Below are 19,901 nucleotides of genomic sequence, written 5' to 3' on the forward strand. Positions count from 1 at the left end.
TCAAAATATGTTGCATTAAAATAGAAGCAATAACAGGGAGCAGGGATCTCAATTCTTTCCAGAAAAGCTATAAACAATGACAACAGCAGAGGCAGAATTTTATACTCATTAAAGAATCCCTTGCTACATTCGGTCAGTTCAGTCTTGGGGAGTGTCTGGCATCACATCATATCAAGTTCACTTCATGTTTTACTACCATCTTGACTGTTGTGCAGGTTTTGTATTATCCAGAACTGGTCTGCTGTTTATTATCTAAGCTGGAAGAGAGTAAATCTCCCATTGCTTGTATCTGGGAACCTACTATCTTTGCCCAGTCTTTTATTTTTTGTGTTGTTCAGTAATTCTTTCTGGTCTGGCATTTGTTTCATTTTTCTCACTTTCAGTGCTTGTTATGAAAAGACCTTCATCAAGGGCAAAGATGCCTTTTATGTAAAGGCTAGAAATAATTTGTTTAGATTAAGAGTTGGAAAGTTTTGGTCTAAATTTAGCATCGGTGGCTGAACCAGGTACCACGTAGTCCTGGACTAACAGCTAAGCGGGAAAAAAAAGTGCATTTTTATGTGTGTGTGTGTACACAAGTGACACTTTCATTTGCAGGTTTTCTAATGAGTGGTGGATAAGGACAATATGTAACATTTCGTTTTTGTTCTTCGTTGTCAGAAAAATTATGAGAAGTTGAGTCTTCATAGCAGCAGCAGTGGAGCAGCCAGTTGCAAAAGTGAATTTTCAGAAAATACTGACCTCCCAGCTGAAAGTTGTCAATCTGCATGTGGAAAAGATGAGGAAAGAACATATGAAGAAATCCTGGTACAGGATCATAGCACTTTAGAGAACTCTGAGAAAGGTAGTCATTAGCCAAAGAAGCATTAGGAGTACTATTATGTTGGTCAGAGGTGAGTTAAAAACTTCTTTGCTTTTGTTTTTATGTGCAGATATGTTCTCTGAATTAGATGATGAGCTGGATGTATTGGACAACTTGAGCAGCTGCAGTTCAAGTCATTTGAAAGGGTCTGCTATTGGTAAGATTCCTTAAGAATGAAGTGTACACTACTTTCTAACAGCAAAGTAGTTGTTTATTCCAAAATATTGGGGTATTTCATGATTTGTGGCAAGTTCATTATCTGTTGTACATTCTAAGCAAAAGAAAAATAAAATAACTGTGCCTCTGTGGCAGTCATTTCCAGTATAATACATTTTGCATCATGTTTTCTTTATGTAGCTTGTCCTTATATTTTGAAGTAATGCCTATGAAAGCTAGAATATTATTGGGCAGCTTGACAAAGAAAGTGTTTTTAGATTTGAAGCATAAGATAACTAGTGTTGATAAGAAACAGAAGGAAGACAGTGTGAAAACTTGTCTCAGTAACAATAATGCTATGCAAATGATTGAATGGAGTGCCCTGCTAGAGGGTGTAAAAAAGAAAGTTGAAAGAGGCAAGCTTTAGCGGTCTAGATGAATTGACTAAATGGAATTGAAGGAATGCTTAATGATTAGATTCGAATTAGGAAGGGATTATGTGACAAAACACAGCATTAATTCTGCCTCTAGTTATTTATGGTAATGAGATACGAAAGCACCATCTGTGTTGAGTGTTATCTTAAGTAATATTTTTTTTTATTATATTCTAAATATGAAAATAAAAAAAAAAAGAGTTGTGAAACATCTGAAACAAGTGTGAGCTACCTGCTAAATTCTGAGCTACCATGATCTACCTGTTAAATGGGACAGGATTCTGATTAGAAGAAAATCTAAGAGCATTTTATACTAGAGGAAAAAGATTGATATTAGAGCTGAGCAAAATTTGAAGTTCTGACAGAAAATCTGTGGATGATTTAAACTGTCCTTGTAAAAGGTGAAGGGAATGTAGTTTTCTGAAGATTAACAAATGTTATTGTTTCAGGGTCCCAGGCTTCAAAAAGCATAGAATAGCATTACTTTATCTGTTTGTAGTGCTATTTGCTAGCTGGGTTTTTTTCAGATTTTGGCCCAGGTACTGAAGAAATATGACTGCTTTTAATTGAAATGTCTAGCCATTAGTGCAGGGTAAATAAATGATTTGATACTCTAAAATTGTAACTGGACAGCCTGCCATTCTAAAGGCTGGAGGACCTGTGGCTAGCCAGCCTTGAGTTTATTATCAAGGTTTTCTTTAAAAAAAAAAAAGGCAAAAAAAAAGCGTTTTCTTTGTTACTTTCTTGTGCTAACAGAGTAACAAGACAAGCTTACAGGATACAGGGAAGCCTAGTCTGACTGTGGGAGGGAGCTGCATAGAAGGAACATCTTGAGGAGAAGCAGCCTGTGGAGGCAATGTTCTATTTTGGTGTTTATACTGAAGAATAACACATTGTGCATCTCCTAGAAATTGAATTCTTTGTGGGCTAGTTCAGCATTGTATACAGACATTTGAAATGTTTGTGTAGTTTGTAACTCACCACACCCAAAGTTTTATTGGTAATGATTTCCTTGTTAATTTTTCTTTGTTAAGATTCGGACATTAACAAAACATCAACTTTTTCTAATATCTAAATATTTTTGTGCCAGATTTCCATTGATTTAATGAAATATTTCAACTGGAAAGATCCAGTCAGTTCCTATTAATCCCAGTAACTTTAATCAGCATTTCTAGAAGTCATTGCCCATTTTCCTCCCAGCATGGAGTTTAGTGGTATATAGAGACTTCAGGATTGCCTTTTCAGAAAAATAATTCTGTAGTCATACATTCTTAGATCACCTGTAGTTTCTACTTAATGTTGAAGTTAGTGTTGTAGATCAGTTGTAATTAACGCTGGCAAATTTTTCTTCATTTCAGGGAAAAAGAAAAGCTACTTTTAAAAAAAGCATTATACATTCAGGATACTTGGGTATTGCTTGGGTTGCGCTCCATTCATTGGTAATAAATGGCTAACAGTGTATGAATTATCAGCCATGGTTTTGTCAAGCATGTCAGCATTACAGGGGAAAATGTGACCAACTTTCATCTAGCTGACTTGGAAAATGCTAACATGAAAATATGAGTTTCAATTATGGGTGTATTGATCAGCATCTTGAAAGAGTTTATCTAATCATGCTGCCATCACATCACTTTCAGAGAAAACATGATCTGCAAACGTAGAAAAATATTGCTCTATTTTAAAACTGGGGTAGTATTTTGTAAAAAGTTGCGATATACTGAGTTGTTCAGTGGCACAGAAGCTGGTATGTGTGATAGTGTAATAGTGGTTAGCTTTTTTTATAGTCCACTAATTGTCATAATATTTTTAATAATTCTACATATCTTGTGCTTTTCAATTATGCTTTAAGAAAACAATTATTGTTCTTAGTCTAGACAATGTAGTTCTACAGGACCAGCTCCTTTAACAACTCCTAAAATTGCAAAATGCAGGGTATGTAGATTCTGGAACAGTTGTTCATGCTATTTGAAATGATTAATCCTACAGGATCAAGATTCTGCACATTTCAGAAGCATAGAGGCAGTAGTGGGAGATGTGATTTTTTTCCCTGAAGTCCTTATAATTTGAAATTATAAAGATTGACAGAGGATAGGGACATATTGAGTCAAAAAGCAATAAGGAGTGATGGGATGATTACAGCTTATTAGTTGCATTATATTTCTTATTTTAAAATTAAGAAGGTTCCCAACTTTACCTTAGCTTAGTCATGTTTAAGGGTTTACTTGGTTTTGATTTACAATGTAACTGTACCTGCATTTCTGCTGGTAAACCAAACAGCAGGAAAATATGTGGTATCTCTTAGTGCATTGTAGTCCAGTAGAGGTAGTATGTCAGTTGAGTGAGCAAGAGTTTAAAAGTTTACTCTGCATCTGGGAACACTTTTTGGAAAATATTTTTTGTTTCCTTGAATCATGTTCATTTACACTGCAATCAGGACAATGTCCTAAATACATTGGAAGACTAGTTCTGTGTAAAATATGCTATTAGAAAACCCTAGTCCCTAGGATTTTTTGTACTTGCCCCCTGACCTTCCTCACAATAAAAAGGTAAGCATACAATAGGGCCCTTTCAGAATTGCTCAGCTACTTGCTTTTCACGAGGCTAAGAAGTCTCAATGCACAGTCCTGTTGTGCTGTATCTTGCTTAGGAGTTTTTTCTGTTACCTCATAATTTAATGTATTTTTCCAGTATTTGGAGGAATCTCTGAACTTATCTAACTTGTGACCAATAAGCAAAGACGTTGAGATTCAGGACTCCTTTTCTTGCCAAAATCTCTGCAATGTGATAGTATTCAGAATTGCTGTGTAATGAAGAGACCACAGATCTGCAAGAATATTCTAGTGATGTAACTCTAGAAGGGTCTCCTATATCTTTCTTTAAGCTTTTAGAAAAACTCCTTGTTTACACAGTGCCAGGACTTGAGGCTTGTGCAGGTAATGCTCAGAGCAGTCAAAAGTACCCCGTTGAATAAGTGGGGATTTCTAGAACTAGGATACTCTCAAAATAGGAACTCTGCATGTTGTACGTAGCAAATGATTGGGCTTTGAGTTTAGGTTATCACTTAGCTCCAAATTTAAGTATTTTTGAGGATAACAACAAACACAGTAGGAAATAAATACCCATTCAGTAATGTCACTTGCTGTCTGGAGCTAGTAGTTTCATTCAAAATTTGGGATTAATTGCAGGCAGCTATGTTATATCTTGCAAGTTCTGTGATCACAGAGCTTTTTATTTATTTATTTATTTATTTATTTATTTTAATTCAGACCAGTTGTATTCTTTGGTGGATTTGATGATTTGAGAAGATATTTCTTCTTTACATAAGACATTTAGATAGTTTGGTAGGTCTTAGGGGTGAGATCTTCTCACATCTGCTATATATGGTTCTTCAGCTTGTGATGGGAAGGCTTAGGAAATTTGTTGAAAATTATTATTGCATCAAGAAGCCCATAATTTGCACAATGGGCTGTCTGTGAAGAATTTTGGAGATTAAGATCTGTGGTTTTAGGCTTGTTTTTCCCAATCTGACTCTGTCTAAGATTCATATTTCTCTTGAGGCCTCAGTGTTATGGGACTTTGTTGAAGACATCAGCTAGAACAAGATCTGCCAAGACCTGGTGTTCCTGTATGATGCTTGAGTTAAGCTTAAAGTATGTTTATGGCAACTTCTATTGCTGTACAAGTCGTCACTGCTAATGAGCAAAAAACTTAATTCTATTTGCTCTGCAAAACTGCTTAATTAACATGGCTGGGACTGTCCATTCCAGTGTACAGTGATTTAAAGGGCAGCTTACTAAGAGTATTTTGTATAAATAAAGGTAATTTGACCTTTTTCCTGAAAAGATCATTAAGCCATCATTTAAAAAAACACTTCCATTGCTTCCATTTCATTCAAGGAGATGGACTGAAGTTTTCTTATAATGTGAAATCTTGAATTCAATTTTCCTATCAGTCTGATCAAATTTGAAAGGATTTTCAGAGGTTTTTTTTTAGTTGCCAATGATGTGAAAGTGAAAGCCAAAGCAAAAGTTACTGTCCTCCCAGGTTTTTCTGAACTTGTATTTTCTTATAAGCTCTATTCTTGAAATTACATGGTTGTTAGGTGCCTGCAAGAGAAAAACACTAAACTGAATATTAGAATGTATGATTTGCACTGATGTCAATGCATGTTATGAAGTTAAAGCCTTAGAAGTTGCTTTAATTACATCAGCTATTAAAGACCAAAGTAGCAGTCAGAAAAATGCTTGATGCCTCATTTGATATATATATATCTTCACAGAGCTATTCAGAATAGGGAGGCTGATGAGAATCAAAAGCTTTGGCTTTTGTGTGTCTTTCACATTCCAACAAGTGTGGGCACAAAACAGGAGAGAGATGGAGAATTTATATTTCATTTTCCTTGAGATCATCTTGAACTGAGAAATTCTCTCTTGCAAAGCATTTGAAGAAAAAATATGTTGCCTTGCTTTTCCCATCCATGTCAAAGGAGTAACCATGGTAAAAGGAAATATGGTCCAGGTAACACCCTGGGCTGAACTATACACTATGTGCTCCATGACTTATGTTAGTTAACTTCCCTATGCATCTGTGTTGTTTCTTACTCCCTGTCTGACTTTGCATGATTAGCATAACTCTTAAAAGACAAAGGAGTATAACTAAAGTCATTAGTGTTCATGGGTGTGTGTATACACACATGAATGTGTTTGTTACAATGATTTTTAGGTGATAGGTTTTTTTCATTTTCTGGTGAGTGGGTCTCTAACATAATAATAAGCAATAAAAATGGCACCAAAGGGTATTTGCTATTGTTTACTGATGTTCTGCATCATGATTTCTGTTTGGTTTTTTTTTAGCATTAATAAGTATTTTCCTAACTTTAGCAAATGAATCAGAAAATATTGCATCTCTGCCATGTACAGTGAGTGGTGAGACAGACTCTTAGGTGTGAAATATCGTGCACTTGTAAATACACTCATAAGCTGGCAGATTAGCAAGTCAAATGTGGTGAGTCATCAAACTGATCAAGAAAATTTGGATATGAGCCTTTTACTGACAGAGAGACCATTTATTTGAAACAGACAAAGGGTATAGGATTTCAAATCCAATTTTGTATATGAATACGTGGAAAGGGGAGCTGTTTTTAAAATTCTACCGAACAGCTGTGTTCAAACTTAGCTTTCTAGCCAAGTGGCTTCTGTTACAGATTTTCTCGCATATATTCCCATAATATATAATAGTCTTTGTTAGAGTGTCTGAGGTTGTAACTCAAAATCCTTATACCAAGCAACATGATTCAGGTTCAGTCAGAGCTTCTATTTTTGTATTTGTATTACTGTGTTTGCATCCTAAGCAGGTAAAATATCTGTTCCTTGAAGAGGCACAATCATATTTTTTCATTTCCAAAGGCCTTCTTTACTTTCTAGACAGTAGACACTTTATTTTCCTATCTATTTTCCTGTCTCAGTGTGAAAGTTAATTGAAGTATCTTTGTTTCTATAAGGGCCTAGTTTATTTGCTATTATGTAAGTAAGTCAACTGCTCTTATCAAACCTTCTTTTGGGCTAACTACTACAGAGTTTTAATATGTTTTGCTAAGCAAAGCATTAGCAAGGAATACAATACTGTTTCTTTTTTCTTTCGTTCTGTCTGTCTATGTGTCTTCTTTTTAGGGAGACAGATTTGGCCTAAAGATGTATCATTTCTTTCAGTTTTAAAGTGAATTCTGTGTGACAGATGCCAGCCTCCTTCAGGATTTTTTTTTTTTAATTCAGAGGATCTCAGAAAAGTAGGATAAATAGAGGCACTATATTTCAGAGCACAACAAAAAGTATGTTTGAACACAAATAAAAGATTTAAGACTCTCAGAAATGTGTTTGCTCTCTGAAAGTCCTCTACTGTTGCTCTAGAACTAATATAACTGCTCTAACAAGACCAACAATGGGAAAAATAGTGTAAGTTTGGCATAGAATCTTTTTTTTCTTAGCTACTGTTTGGGTGATTACATGCCTCTGTTCTTGTTTTATGATAATGCTTGTGATATTATTAGTGTGGAAAAACATCTTATGTAGACAAAGATGGAGGGTATTATATTAAAATGCATTAATTGTACAGGAAAATTGTTGTAGAATTTCCTAATCTTACTAATCAGACTTTCAGTTAGCTGAAATATCTTTTGATTCAAACATACACTTATTCCTCATTCAAAGTGAGATATCATTTGTAGGAGAAAGTGGTCTCATACATCAAAATTACCATCAAAGGAATGGTTTTACAGGAATGTTTTAAAACAAATGCTTAAGACAAATACTTGCTTTAAGACAATCCTTTCCAAGTGCATAAATAATAAATATATCATCAAACATTACCCCTCCTTCTTCACATTTTTGGCACTATGCTGTAAATGACATAAATGTTTGGGTTCATTTTTATTGCTGATTAGATGTTTGACCAATAACTGGTCATACCCGTGTCTTCAAGGTCTTAAAATCAGTGGGATTATTTAAGAAGTAAGGTATTGCATATGTAGTAGTTTGAATAGTTAGCTAATAGAATGGTGGCAGTAAAACTCTGGTAGAACAAGGTTTAGACAACCCATCAAAGGTCATCTGAGAAAGTGAGTGAATATTCTAGCTTTTTATCCAGACTAGAGACAATGTTGTGGCTACAGTGGTAGCAGTAACTGAGGTAGTTATTTAATGCAAATCTGGATACATCTTCTGTGGACATCTAGTCAGCATATCTTATAGTTTCTGTGAAATTCTGAAAGTATTTATTAAAATACTGTGCGGAGCTGAGATTTTAGTTATGATGCAAGCAAATTTTTAATACATCAAACAGCAACTCCATAGTCAAGTGGGGGTTTGGAGTTTGTTTAACACTGCTTTTTAAAAGTTATTTTGACACCATGTCTGGGAAATAGAAAATATTAACATGTATGTATATATTTTTTTTAATGCAGGATAATATTTATGCATTTGTTTCAGGTATAATTAAACGAAGTTTTAGTGCTTCTGAAAGACAACCTCAGATTAGGTATGTATGATTTATGATTTTAATATAGATTATATAATTGGTAAATGTCATGATCAATTCCAGTCGGTCGTTTCACAGTGGAACAGTTGCATGATTGCCTTCATGAAACATTTCCTTACTTATCAGTACAACTTCATTTTATCTCAGCCTATGACTCTTAGTCTGCTTGAGGGTATTATTTGAGGGTGTTTGCACACAGAAGCTTCACGTGAGTAATTTGAGGACTGGCATTAAACTCATAAGAAAAGTGGACCTTGCTACATCAGCTTAAAATGACATTAGTTGGTTAGCCAAAATCTGGTTTTGCATTTTTAAGTGGCTGTTTTTCTATAGAAAAATGTGTTTGTGCATTTGATAGTGTAGAGTAATATCTTGTCCCTTTGAACTCCTCTAGACCTTTTATATAAATGTAGATATCTATTTTTGGAATTCTGGAGTCCTCCTTATTTCTTTCAAAAAGGAAACAAATCAAACCAGAATATGGCATGGACATCCCCATTCTCCTTCTAAAGGTCTTTCCTTTTTCTTCTGCTATTTCTTCAGAAATGCATCAAACACATTCTTGACCAACCATTATTTTTTCTGATCTCCTTGGCACCACTTTTATTCATAGACTCTGCTCTTTGTTTCTTCATTTCTGCTTTTCTTTCACATCTGAAAAAAAACCCAAAGTCACTCTTGGCTCCATCTGTCTCCTGAACACTTTTTTTCTCGTACCTTTAACTTAACTAGGTAGCATTTATAACCAGCATTGATTCCTCTCCCCTGTTTCTCCACAGATCCTGTTTGATCCAGCTTTTGCTTAAGGAATATTACTGTAGCAACTCTTACTAAGCTGTTTAATGACCTCTTCCAAGTCATAGTTACTTTATTTTCTTGATCTGCTATTTACCATTGGTGCTATCTTTGTCTTCTTAAAATCATGTTTTTCTGACTCTTCTGACTCTATCCTTTTCTAATTCTCCCCCTACCTTTTGAAACTATTCTTAAGGACCATTCAGAAGGATACTAGTTTATCTGTTCATCTAATTTCCTTTGGATGTTACACGTGGCTTTACCACTGATTCCCTTGTCTTCCGCATCTCGTCTTTGCATGTACAAATGTGTCTGCTTATTCATCTACCCGCAAAATCATGCTGCAAATCATGAATTTAGCTGTATACACCAGATGTATTTCCTTCTGTCTATACTAAATTTTTGCTCATCTCTTCATGGCCATGCGGCCATACAGTTGAGTACTACATAATTAAAAGGAATGTCATAATTGCCTGCACCTGGAGTCCTACCCATTAGCTCGGGTTTTGATAATTCTCAAAAACAACATCCATCCTCACCAATACTTTGACTTCTGAGCATCTGCTTTAACTTGCATATCTCTCAAAGTTCTTGCATTCAGATTATGTCTCACTGTTCTGCCTGGCACCTCTAAGATACAACCTTTCCTATCAATATACACTGCTAAAACTCTTGCTTGGGTTCATAAGGCTATCATGCAAGCAACATCTTTCCTGGTTTCAATGTGTGCATTCTAGTCACTCAAATGCCCATTCAGGACACTGCTGCGAGGAACATTTCTACAGCCCTTCAATTCTACAGCCCTGCCTTCAAACTTGCCATCTTTTGTGTGTATCTTTTTACTGGTTGTGCTTTTCCTATCACTTCAAATGCAATACTTTATTTTTGCTTTCAGAGTTGTTCTTAGCATATCTCCATCCAGTCTGTCACTTATCACTTACTAGCCTTCCAGTTTCGGTCCTGCTGCACTCAGTAAAGCCAGCCTCCTAATGCTTGAGCGTTGAAGCAAGCACATTTGTTTTTTCTCCATCTCTGCCCCTCACATAAACATTAGAAAACTATCTCCTTCTCTTTCTTCATAACTACTCCTTGCAACTGTAATTTTCCCTACTGCCTAAAAAATACATACAAATTCTTGCCATGCTAGGGCTGTTGAGGCTGCCATCCATCAGGACATCATATTGGTTCTTTCAGTTTCCCATCTGCCTGCATCCATTTGTTGTTGCTTATCTCAGCTAGTGAAATCTGCAGGCTGGGACAGTGTTTGTGTTAAGTATACAGCAGAAGCTAGCACTGAAACATCTGGACCTATATTTCTGACATTGAGTATTGACATTGGTATTGCTGTCCTGGTGATGTAATACTAATTTTTTCCCCCAGTTTACTAGTATTGTATGCATTATTACTCCTGTTTTTATCCACTAGACAATAATTACTTTATTCTTTGTGTTTTCCATCCATAAAATGGGTTAATTGAAATGTCCTTTGTCATGGTTTAACCCCAGCCAGCAACTAAGCACCACACAGCTGCTCGCTCACTTCTCCCCGGTGGGATGGGGGAGAGAATCAGAAGAGTAAAAGTCAGAAAACTTGTGGGTTGAGATAAAGACAGTTTAATAGGTAAAGCAAAAGCTGCATATGCAAGCAAAGCAAAGCAATGAATTCATTTACTACTTCCCATCAGCAGGCAGGTATTCAGCCGTCTCCAGGAAAGCAGGGCTCCATCATGCGTAACGGCTACTTGGGCAGACACGAACCATCACTCCAAACGTCTTCCCCTTCCTTCTTCTTCCCCCAGCTTTATATGCTGAGCATGACGTCATATGGTGTGGGATATCCCTTTGCTCATTGGGGTCAGCTGTCCCAGCTGTGTCCCCTCCCAACCTCTTGTGCACCCCCAGCCTACTCGCTGGTGAGGTGGTGTGAGGAGCAGAAATGGCCTTGACTCTGCAAGCATTGCTCAGCAGTAACAAAAACATCCCTGTGTTATCAGCACTGTTCCCAGCACAAATCCAAAACATAGCCTCATACTAGCTGCTACGAAGAAAATTAACTCTATCCCAGCCCAAACCACTGCATGCTGTACAAATGCAAAATAATGTGTAATCTAGTGGATTATTGAGTTTTAAATATTAAAATCCTGTTTACTGTTTTTGTACTTTCCGGGCTAAAAACTGAACAGGGAAAGGAATGGAGTCTAACTTTTATTTAGTCGAAGTCATGCTATTCTGGACATGTTGAGTAAGCCAACCTTTATGTGACTTATAAAAGCACAGTTAAAAAGTACAGTGAATTTGGACGGATTTACTTTAGCAGAAACATGAGAAGGAGGCAGGGAATACTGATAATTCTTCTACAGTCATTGATGTAAAACACAATTAAAACGACTTCTTTTCTTTTTTTTTAAAAATAATAATAGAGATTATATTGAAGGTCCAGGATCAAGACTGCAACCAGGTAATTTTGTGCTTGCAACAAAATCAAACTTTAACTTAAATTAAACCTAATGATTTCTAAGTTTTTAAACCTTATTCTCCTGTTGCATATAGAGTTTCTCCTCTTTCTTCAGCTTTACTGCCTATTGATCTGCTCTTGAGAGTGCCTCCACTCATGCGCAAGGTCCACACTAAAAAAGTAGAGGATTTGTTTGTGACAGGGTGCCAGTCTCATAGTTTTCCAGTTGTAGTTCTTTACAATATGAAAAATCATGGTATTATCTAATAGTTATGTTTTAAAATGTTAGAAAAGGAGATAATTACATTTCAGATACAAATATGTTATACAAATATGTTATCTGAAATATCCTTAAGGAATTTTTTAAAAATATGAATTCCAATAGTAAATCAGTAAGACCTGATTTTAATAGTCATTATCCTGGCTAAACTTCTGCTGAATGCAATGGGAATTTCTCCTAAGAAAGGAATATTTCATAGAGCCCTTGTAAATTATAATGTATTTATACATCATCATTGATGAAACAATTTTTCCATTTGAGATACTTTTCTTTCTTACTGAGAAACTTCACATACTGTAAGCTGCTAAGCTGTTATTTCAGAATGTGTACTGTCTGAATGAAATATTTGAAAGAAAATTATTTTGAGCAGTTGAAATATTGATCTTCATAAAAAAAGTACTTTTTGTCTATACTAACTTCTATTTCACAGCTTTTTGATATAAAAATTGTATTAGGAATTTTAATTATGCAGTACAAATCAAAATTTGCTGTCCACTTTCAGCAGTTTTCGATGCTGTTTACTGAAGAGTGCCATTATAATGCCAACATACAGTTTAAACCCACTATCCAGCCATAATGTATCAGAGCTATAATGATCTGCAGACAAGCACTTCAGTCTTTGTTAATACTTTCAGTCCTGTGGGTAATTCGAGCAAATCCGGTATCTTTTGTCAGTAATGTTTTCCTTTTGGGTAAAACTCTTAAAAGTTTTGATCAAGTCCTCAGCAGCCTATTCACACAGACATGCCCTCACCCCCCAAATAATGCTATACTTCTGTATTTAATAAATATATAATTGCGGAGTGGTCTGGAGTATATGGACTTTATGGGAATTCCTAAAGTTCCTAGCTGAACATTGGGTCTCTAGCTGTCTTTGAAGCACATAGACATTACAAGTACATGTCACGTCTGGTCCTCCTAGACTGGTAAGTCATATTGTTGCTGTCGTACTAGTAAAGGGAGAAAGCTCTATACACTGAATAAGAGGGAAATCCATATTATGTCCTACTTGGTTCTTTCTGTTTGCTGATATAATTCTAAGCATATTTTTATTCAGAAAAAAAAAATATCTGAGAAGACCCACAAAAGAAAGGGCACTCATTTATTTCCTTTTGTTTTGTAATATGAGCCGTTGACAGCGAAGAAGTCAAATACCACAGAACAGGGAGCAGTGAAAAAGGTAACATGTCAAGGAAGTAAAGTTTTTATCAGCATCCCAACAAAAACTGAAGATTCCTAGATTGTAATGGCAAGACCACACTATTTATTTTGGGATTGACTATAGCAGTGTTGAAACAGTTGGTAGAGAGATGAAAATGAGGCAAAAAGAGCTAAATCAAAATCATTCTTCTCATGGCATATAATATTTTAGATTATTATAGCATGGCTTGCACTGTCACCTTGAGCAGAAAGACCAACCTAAATTCTTCCTTAAGTGGCTCAGGGGTGTCCTGGTTTCAGCTGGGATAGAAACTTAATTGCCGACTGGGGCTAAACCACAACAAGGGGAAATGCAAGACTTCTTTTCCTCTTACTGATTATTAAGAGGAGACTTAGGGAAAAATGTCGAACTGAATTTCACTTGCCTCTCTCAACCCATCTGCCAAAAGGCATTGCCACAAAAAATCCAACAACAGCAATGATGTTGTTGTCTTCCTGATCCTACTAGAAATGTATCTCTCTGTGATAGAGAATGACATTTTCTATATCTCTTTATTTTCTCTGAGAGCACAGCTCAGATCTGGTTGGTCCCTGGACACTTCAGTTTGTGAATGTCTCTCTTCTTGTTAAAGTAGCCAGCACAGAAAATCAAGAGGAAAAAAATGATAATAGCTTAGTTGTGGGCTAATTAATTTTGGTATTTGGATTTCATCTCCCTCTCAGTAGAATTTTCATTCTTGATACCAGATCACTTTGCAAAAAAAAAAAAAGGTTTAGGTGGATGTAAATCTGTTCATAAGACTTTATGATCCTCAGGGTGTTTCTGTATGAGGAAATTTTAGAATATGGATCTAAATTAGCCTCTGAAGTGTAGTTTAGAGGTTGCTGTATTTAAGAGAGATAAAGGGCTGCTGGCTGAAGTTCAATACTTGGACCTAAGCTCTTTGCTTAGCTTCCGGGTCTAATACTCAACTTGGAAAGATAATTTTGTTAACTAATGTTCTTTAGTGATACGCTAAGTGTTTTATAGTGGCAGTCTGCTGATAAGCTTTTATTTAATCTCTGGGTCTGACTTGTGTATGACTTAAATACACAAGCTTAAAAATAATAAATAACAACTGAGTTACCACATAAAAATTCAAGAATCTGATTTAGTTGTGGCTCAATACTCTTTCTGAGTGGGCAAAGCATGATAGCACTAGGTAAATAAGAATCAAGTTGTTCTGTTTGTTTTAATTGTTATATTTAAAATCTGAATGATATTTTGTAAATCTGCACAGTTTGTAGAATACATAATATTTACTTCTATGTCCTAATTCTATTAAATTACCTAAAGCTTGATCAGCAATATTTCTCTATTGGTTCTTATGGCTGGAATTAAAATTGTTCCATGGAAGACAAATAAATTATTACTTCTTTTTTTGATTCAATAGGTAAGTTCATAATGCTCTTTAGTTAACAAAATATAGACAACCTTTTAGGTATAATATCCACAAATCAGTACTGAGTTTACTGTGCTTTGTAAATTTTAAGTAATGCTCACTCATTTAGGTAGCCAGGTGAATTTGGTTTTGCTTTTTATCAAGCTGCCTTTGGCTAGTATTTTTCAAATATCTCATTGAATATGGCAGGAAACAAATCACATGGATATTTGATATTACTTGCTGGTAAATTAGGGCAGTTTTCCTTCAGAAAACGAGCACAGCCTTTTAATCACCAAGCTACTGGAACTACAAGAAATAATGTGCTTATGGCAGACAAGTATATCAATCTCAAATTCTGGATAACCAAGACAATATCTGATTTAATGGCTGTTTGTGATAAGTCCCAAACAGTAGTTCAGTGGGGGAAATAAACTTCCACTTTTAGCTTTTGTTTTCAATTCTTGATCCCAAGAACTAAATATTTTCACATAGCTGATATATTTTTTTATCTGACTTTAACACAAAGAAGTAAATGAACAGGTTAAAACTGTTGTGTTAAATTTATTTTGCTGAAAGAAAAGCATAGCCTCTGTTCATGCATGACTTCCTTTGCAGTGCTTTTGTCTATGAAAAGTATACATTATGTACATGGATTTGCTTGACAGAGGATGGTAGTCTAGCTGAAGAGGAAGAGGAACAGGTTTACACCTACTCACTATTTTTGTAAGATAAGAAAAAATCAGCTTTCTTGCTCCTTGCCATGATAATTAATTCACACTTATCTAAATAAAATCAGCAATAATCTAATAAAAATGATATGAGGAAGCCTAAGTGTTTGAAGTATTGCAATATTCTTAATTCTAAAGTCATGTTTTTCCTTTTAATTCCAAACTGCCTCTGTTCTTTACTTAAGAGTTTGTACTACAAAATGCAGTGTCATTGTCATCGGATATGATGGATGCTTTTTATCAAAGATCACATTTGGATACCCAATTAAATAGCTAAGCACTAAAATATAAGCCTGTGTGTGCACTGTTTCTGAATTTGTGTATGCATATCTATTGTGCGTGTTGTTAGGTAATAGCTAAAGGAAATGTTCAAATACTGTGTGTTTAAAAAAAAAAGTTTTTTTGAATATCTATTTTAGAAGAAAACACTGGAAACTTATAACAACATTATTTTCTCCAAGTGCCAATACTTTCTTATTGTGGATCTCCAACTTCATGATCTCTTCTTAGTAATTAGTCAATGAATATTTTATCTTCTGATCTGTCTCGTATACCAGTCTACTTGAAATGTTAATGCTTAGAGAAATGATATGGAGATATATGAAGAGAGACAACACTTTTCAAAACTGATCAAATATTTAATTTCTAAATTTGTTTAGTCTTTTCTTTTTCTTCAAATAGGCCAACTTTACATCCCATATAATATGGGAGGGGTGGGGGTGGATAAACTTTTCATTATATATAGTGTTTATGTAATGTGGAAAGCTCATATTTACATGCATATGTACATGGGAGTTGAATCTGTGTTAATATTTTCTGTTTTGTGTAACCCTGTTTTGTGGTTTGCTTAACATCATGCATTTTTCTATCAATATCTAAGTAGCTTTGCATTAAAAGTTTTTAAAACCGACTCTTTGTGTATATTCACAGGTCAACACTACTATTTTTATGGAATTTACAAGCAAAAGCAATATACAGTCTGTAATACAGAGCAATTGTCTGTATTCTTTCCTATGCAGGGAGAGGAATTTTTACAGCATTATTTTTTGCTTAGTATTCATGTTCTTTTATTCTAAACATGAAAAATGCCATTTATGCGCTTTATGATGGTGCCATTTTGATCATGGAGAATGCTGGCAACAGGTCCTTTCCACAGTCTCCATCAATACGTCCTTTAGACAGGGTGATCTCTGGTGGGGAGGAATTTATGACAAAGAACAGAAAACACTAATTTTCTGATGCAAAGTAAAGAAGACTCAAGAGATTCATAGCTTCTTGCACATTTTCTTGAGGTTACTCTCAAAGCATGTACATGCTAGATGTTGGAAACAAAAAGTAGCTGTGATAAAGCAACACGCATAACTATAAGGCAACATGAAAATATATTTTAATAAAATTGTTCTCTGAATGGTCCGCATCAGACATTTTATTGTAATTCTTAGGGTAAAATTAAAATAAATTTCATAACGTCAAAATATATAAAAAATAAATATCATGTATGTTAGTCTATGTAAAAAAAATCACTTAAAATAAGAAAATTCTGTTTATCATATCTTTAGATTTCCTTTTGAATAGATGTGGGAAAACTTTTACGATTTAGTGAGGTTCGTTAATACTTCTTTTCTCTTAGAGTAACTTAGAAGTGAATCAGGGAAAAGGATTTTCTTTTGAAACCCATCATCAATTACATTGTCTAATCTTTTTAAGTTTTTAGATTATCCTTTTTTTATTCCCAACACTATTGGAAAAACAATTAATGCATTAAAACTTAATATTTACATTTACAAGTTTTAAACAGTGTACTCTATTAATATATTAAGGCAACAAAACGAGCTGTCCTCCTGATTTTACTGTTGTCATCTACAGCATCTGCAGGAATTGCTGTATCACAACGGAAGGTGCGTCAGATCAGTGACCCTGTTCAGCAGATTCTTATTCAGCTGCACAAAATTATCTTCATTACTCAAGTATGCATTACTGTTGCTTCTGACATTCTATACTTTTTAGTTATTTGCTGTTGTCAAAATGATGGTAGTGCAAAGTGCTGCTAATTTAGTCACTGTTCTTTAAAAACAACAGAACTTGACATTTTTGCAGATGGCAGGATGCTTTAAAAATATATCATTTAAATAAAGACTAACCTTGAATATTAGTATGTGGAGGATGGCAATAATTGAGTCATATGAAAAAAATTCATTGGCTTACCTCAGAAAAATGGATTGTACAGTAAATTATTTTTACAACATTCTGTCATGCCAGCAATATGAATATTTTAAGTGACTTCATATCATATTCCAACATGGAGAGTACATAAAATGCTTTCCTCTATAGCAATAATTTCTAAATAACTGCTACGTAATAATTTTTATTATCAATAAATAGTGATAATTTCTTGGGATTTCTAGTGCAATAGTTCAAATTCTGGATATGTTAAATATTTTGAAATGTCAGATCTTTTTCAAACTTAAGACATTTTAAAATTAAGTTTAACTGTTTCATAGTGAAAGAGACTTAAAGTTATTTCATGCTGATTCCAAAGCAAAAATGGAGCTGATATAAATCTACATTGAACTCTCAACTAAAAATGTGACAGAAAACTTTTCATTCTTCAGAAAGATGGCTGCCATTCAGTTACTTGCAAAATTTGCTATTATTAAATAAACATCTTTTTATTTTCCAAAATGAAGTGTTTATATTTGGAAAGTGATGTTTGTCACCTCAGGTGATTTCAGATTGCTGAGCCGAATTTGTACATTTTTGTTTAGAACAGAAGAGCATAACTGAACTTGGGTGTATTTTACATGTCCTTTTTTTTTTTTTTTTTAAACTGTCAAGCTTATCAAAACAGGTAATACAGGAAATAAATTACCAGGGACAAAGAAAACAAATGTTATTTAAAATAATTTGAATTGATTGAATTTATTGCAAGAATGATCTCCTTCACCTGCTAACAGAAATGAGGCAGTTCAGTCTTTACATGCTATATTAGGAGTATGTCCAAGATGCTCAGTAGTGAACCTACCCTCTCTATTGAAGAAGGTTTTCTCAGGTGGCCTACTAATTAATGCAAGTTATCATAACAGGGATGCCCAATAACTGAGAACTAACAGCAACTCAAAGACTCGCTCAGAATTGACCACTGAAGCAGTAGTAACAACTTTGATGCTTTCGGTGTCAGTTGGTTTCGGAATGGGAAGGCAGAGAAACCAGGGTCCATGCCTGTACTTGTTCACTGTGTACTATGTGCTTCTCTTGTACTTGTTTATGTCCTTACAAATCTAAGGTAGAATATTTTTTGTAATACATAGCTGTTTTCTAAAACTCTGTTACATATTTCAGCTGACAATTCTAAACTGAAGTTTACAAGGGAGAGTTCTTGCCTGTTAGTTCTTGGCTGCCAGCAGCCTTCCCAATCCAGTTTCCATGGGAACAAGAGTCAGAGTGATCTCTGGAAAACAATGTAAGAGAAAGCTTTTAAAAAAGCATTATGTAAATCCTTGTCCTTTTTTTTTTTTTTTTTTTTTAACTGATCTGACATCTGATTTCATTAAAACAAAAGCTAAAATTGAACACTAGTGCCTGAGGCAACTCTGAGTTTCTCATGCAGTGGACTTGTCCTTTACCACCTTTGTTTCAGAATATCCCAGTATGCCCATGGTACATTAACTGCACACAGTTCATTGCAGTGGCATGTAGTCTATAGAGTATCTTGCAGACCTTTCCTAAGGCATCTTTTTTTTTACTCACTTATAGGCTAAGGAACATTCAACATCTGACTTCAAGCATATGTGTAAGGCCTTATCTGCATGAAAAGAGAGTAGTAACTATCTGTAACAAAAAACTATGCAGCCAGCTGTCTGATGAAGTCTTTTATGCTTAGGATGTAACCTTGATCCCTGGTTTGCCAGAGCAAATCAGGACTCCTGTGAGGCCAATATAGCTGTTCCAGATTTATAGCCATCTAAGAGCAGTAATTTGTTCCTATGGGAAAAAATCTTTATAATGTGTACTGTGACAGTGTTTGAATGTGAATCATTAGTGGTCAAACCTTCCTTGAGAAGTCAAAAAGCTTCCTGAGTTCAATGGAGTGGCACTTTGTGAATTTATATGAGTGATGTGATTATAAACTCTATACTAAATGGTAGAAAATCATAGTTTTATAAACACTATCTGCAGGTATAGGCAACTATACAGAAACAGCATAGGAGATCTTTCCAGAAGGGTAGTACATATCACAGAATTGTCATCAGGCTGGGTTGGTGTCATTGCAGTGACCAGCAGCTGAAGCTTTACATTTACTGTTGGAGCATAAAAATGATTTTAAAATCTCAAAGAGCAAAGGAAGAGACCTCCTTTGAACTGTCTGTTGAAGACTTTAAAACACAATGAAGTGTGATTTGTGCTTTTCTTTTGTAAATATAGTTGAAAGATGTGTACTTTTTCAACCAAAAAATACAGGAGAAAAAGTATACAGAATCAGTTTTGAATTATAGACAAGTGAAACGTAAATTACCTCCCACAGGAAGCTTCTAGCAAAAGTGACATTCCAAATTGTATTAAGATGTACATAAGGAT

At 34.9% G+C, this 19,901-nt stretch overlaps 1 protein-coding gene across 1 annotated transcript in view; it reads left to right on the top strand.

The window, feature by feature from the left end:
- NEK10 (NIMA related kinase 10) overlaps positions 1-19,901 on the top strand; it is a 104,386-nt gene that overhangs the window by 79,744 nt on the left and 4,741 nt on the right. Inside the window, exons 26-30 of the mRNA XM_072851443.1 lie at positions 661-844; positions 933-1,019; positions 8,436-8,484; positions 11,699-11,736; positions 17,160-17,293. Of these exons, the coding sequence (XP_072707544.1) occupies positions 661-844; positions 933-1,019; positions 8,436-8,484; positions 11,699-11,736; positions 17,160-17,293 (492 nt within the window). The remainder of the gene's footprint in view (positions 1-660; positions 845-932; positions 1,020-8,435; positions 8,485-11,698; positions 11,737-17,159; positions 17,294-19,901) is intronic.

Source organism: Ciconia boyciana, chromosome 2 (genome assembly GCF_034638445.1).
Source record: "Ciconia boyciana chromosome 2, ASM3463844v1, whole genome shotgun sequence".
In the NCBI taxonomy this organism is placed as follows: Eukaryota; Metazoa; Chordata; class Aves; order Ciconiiformes; family Ciconiidae; genus Ciconia; species Ciconia boyciana.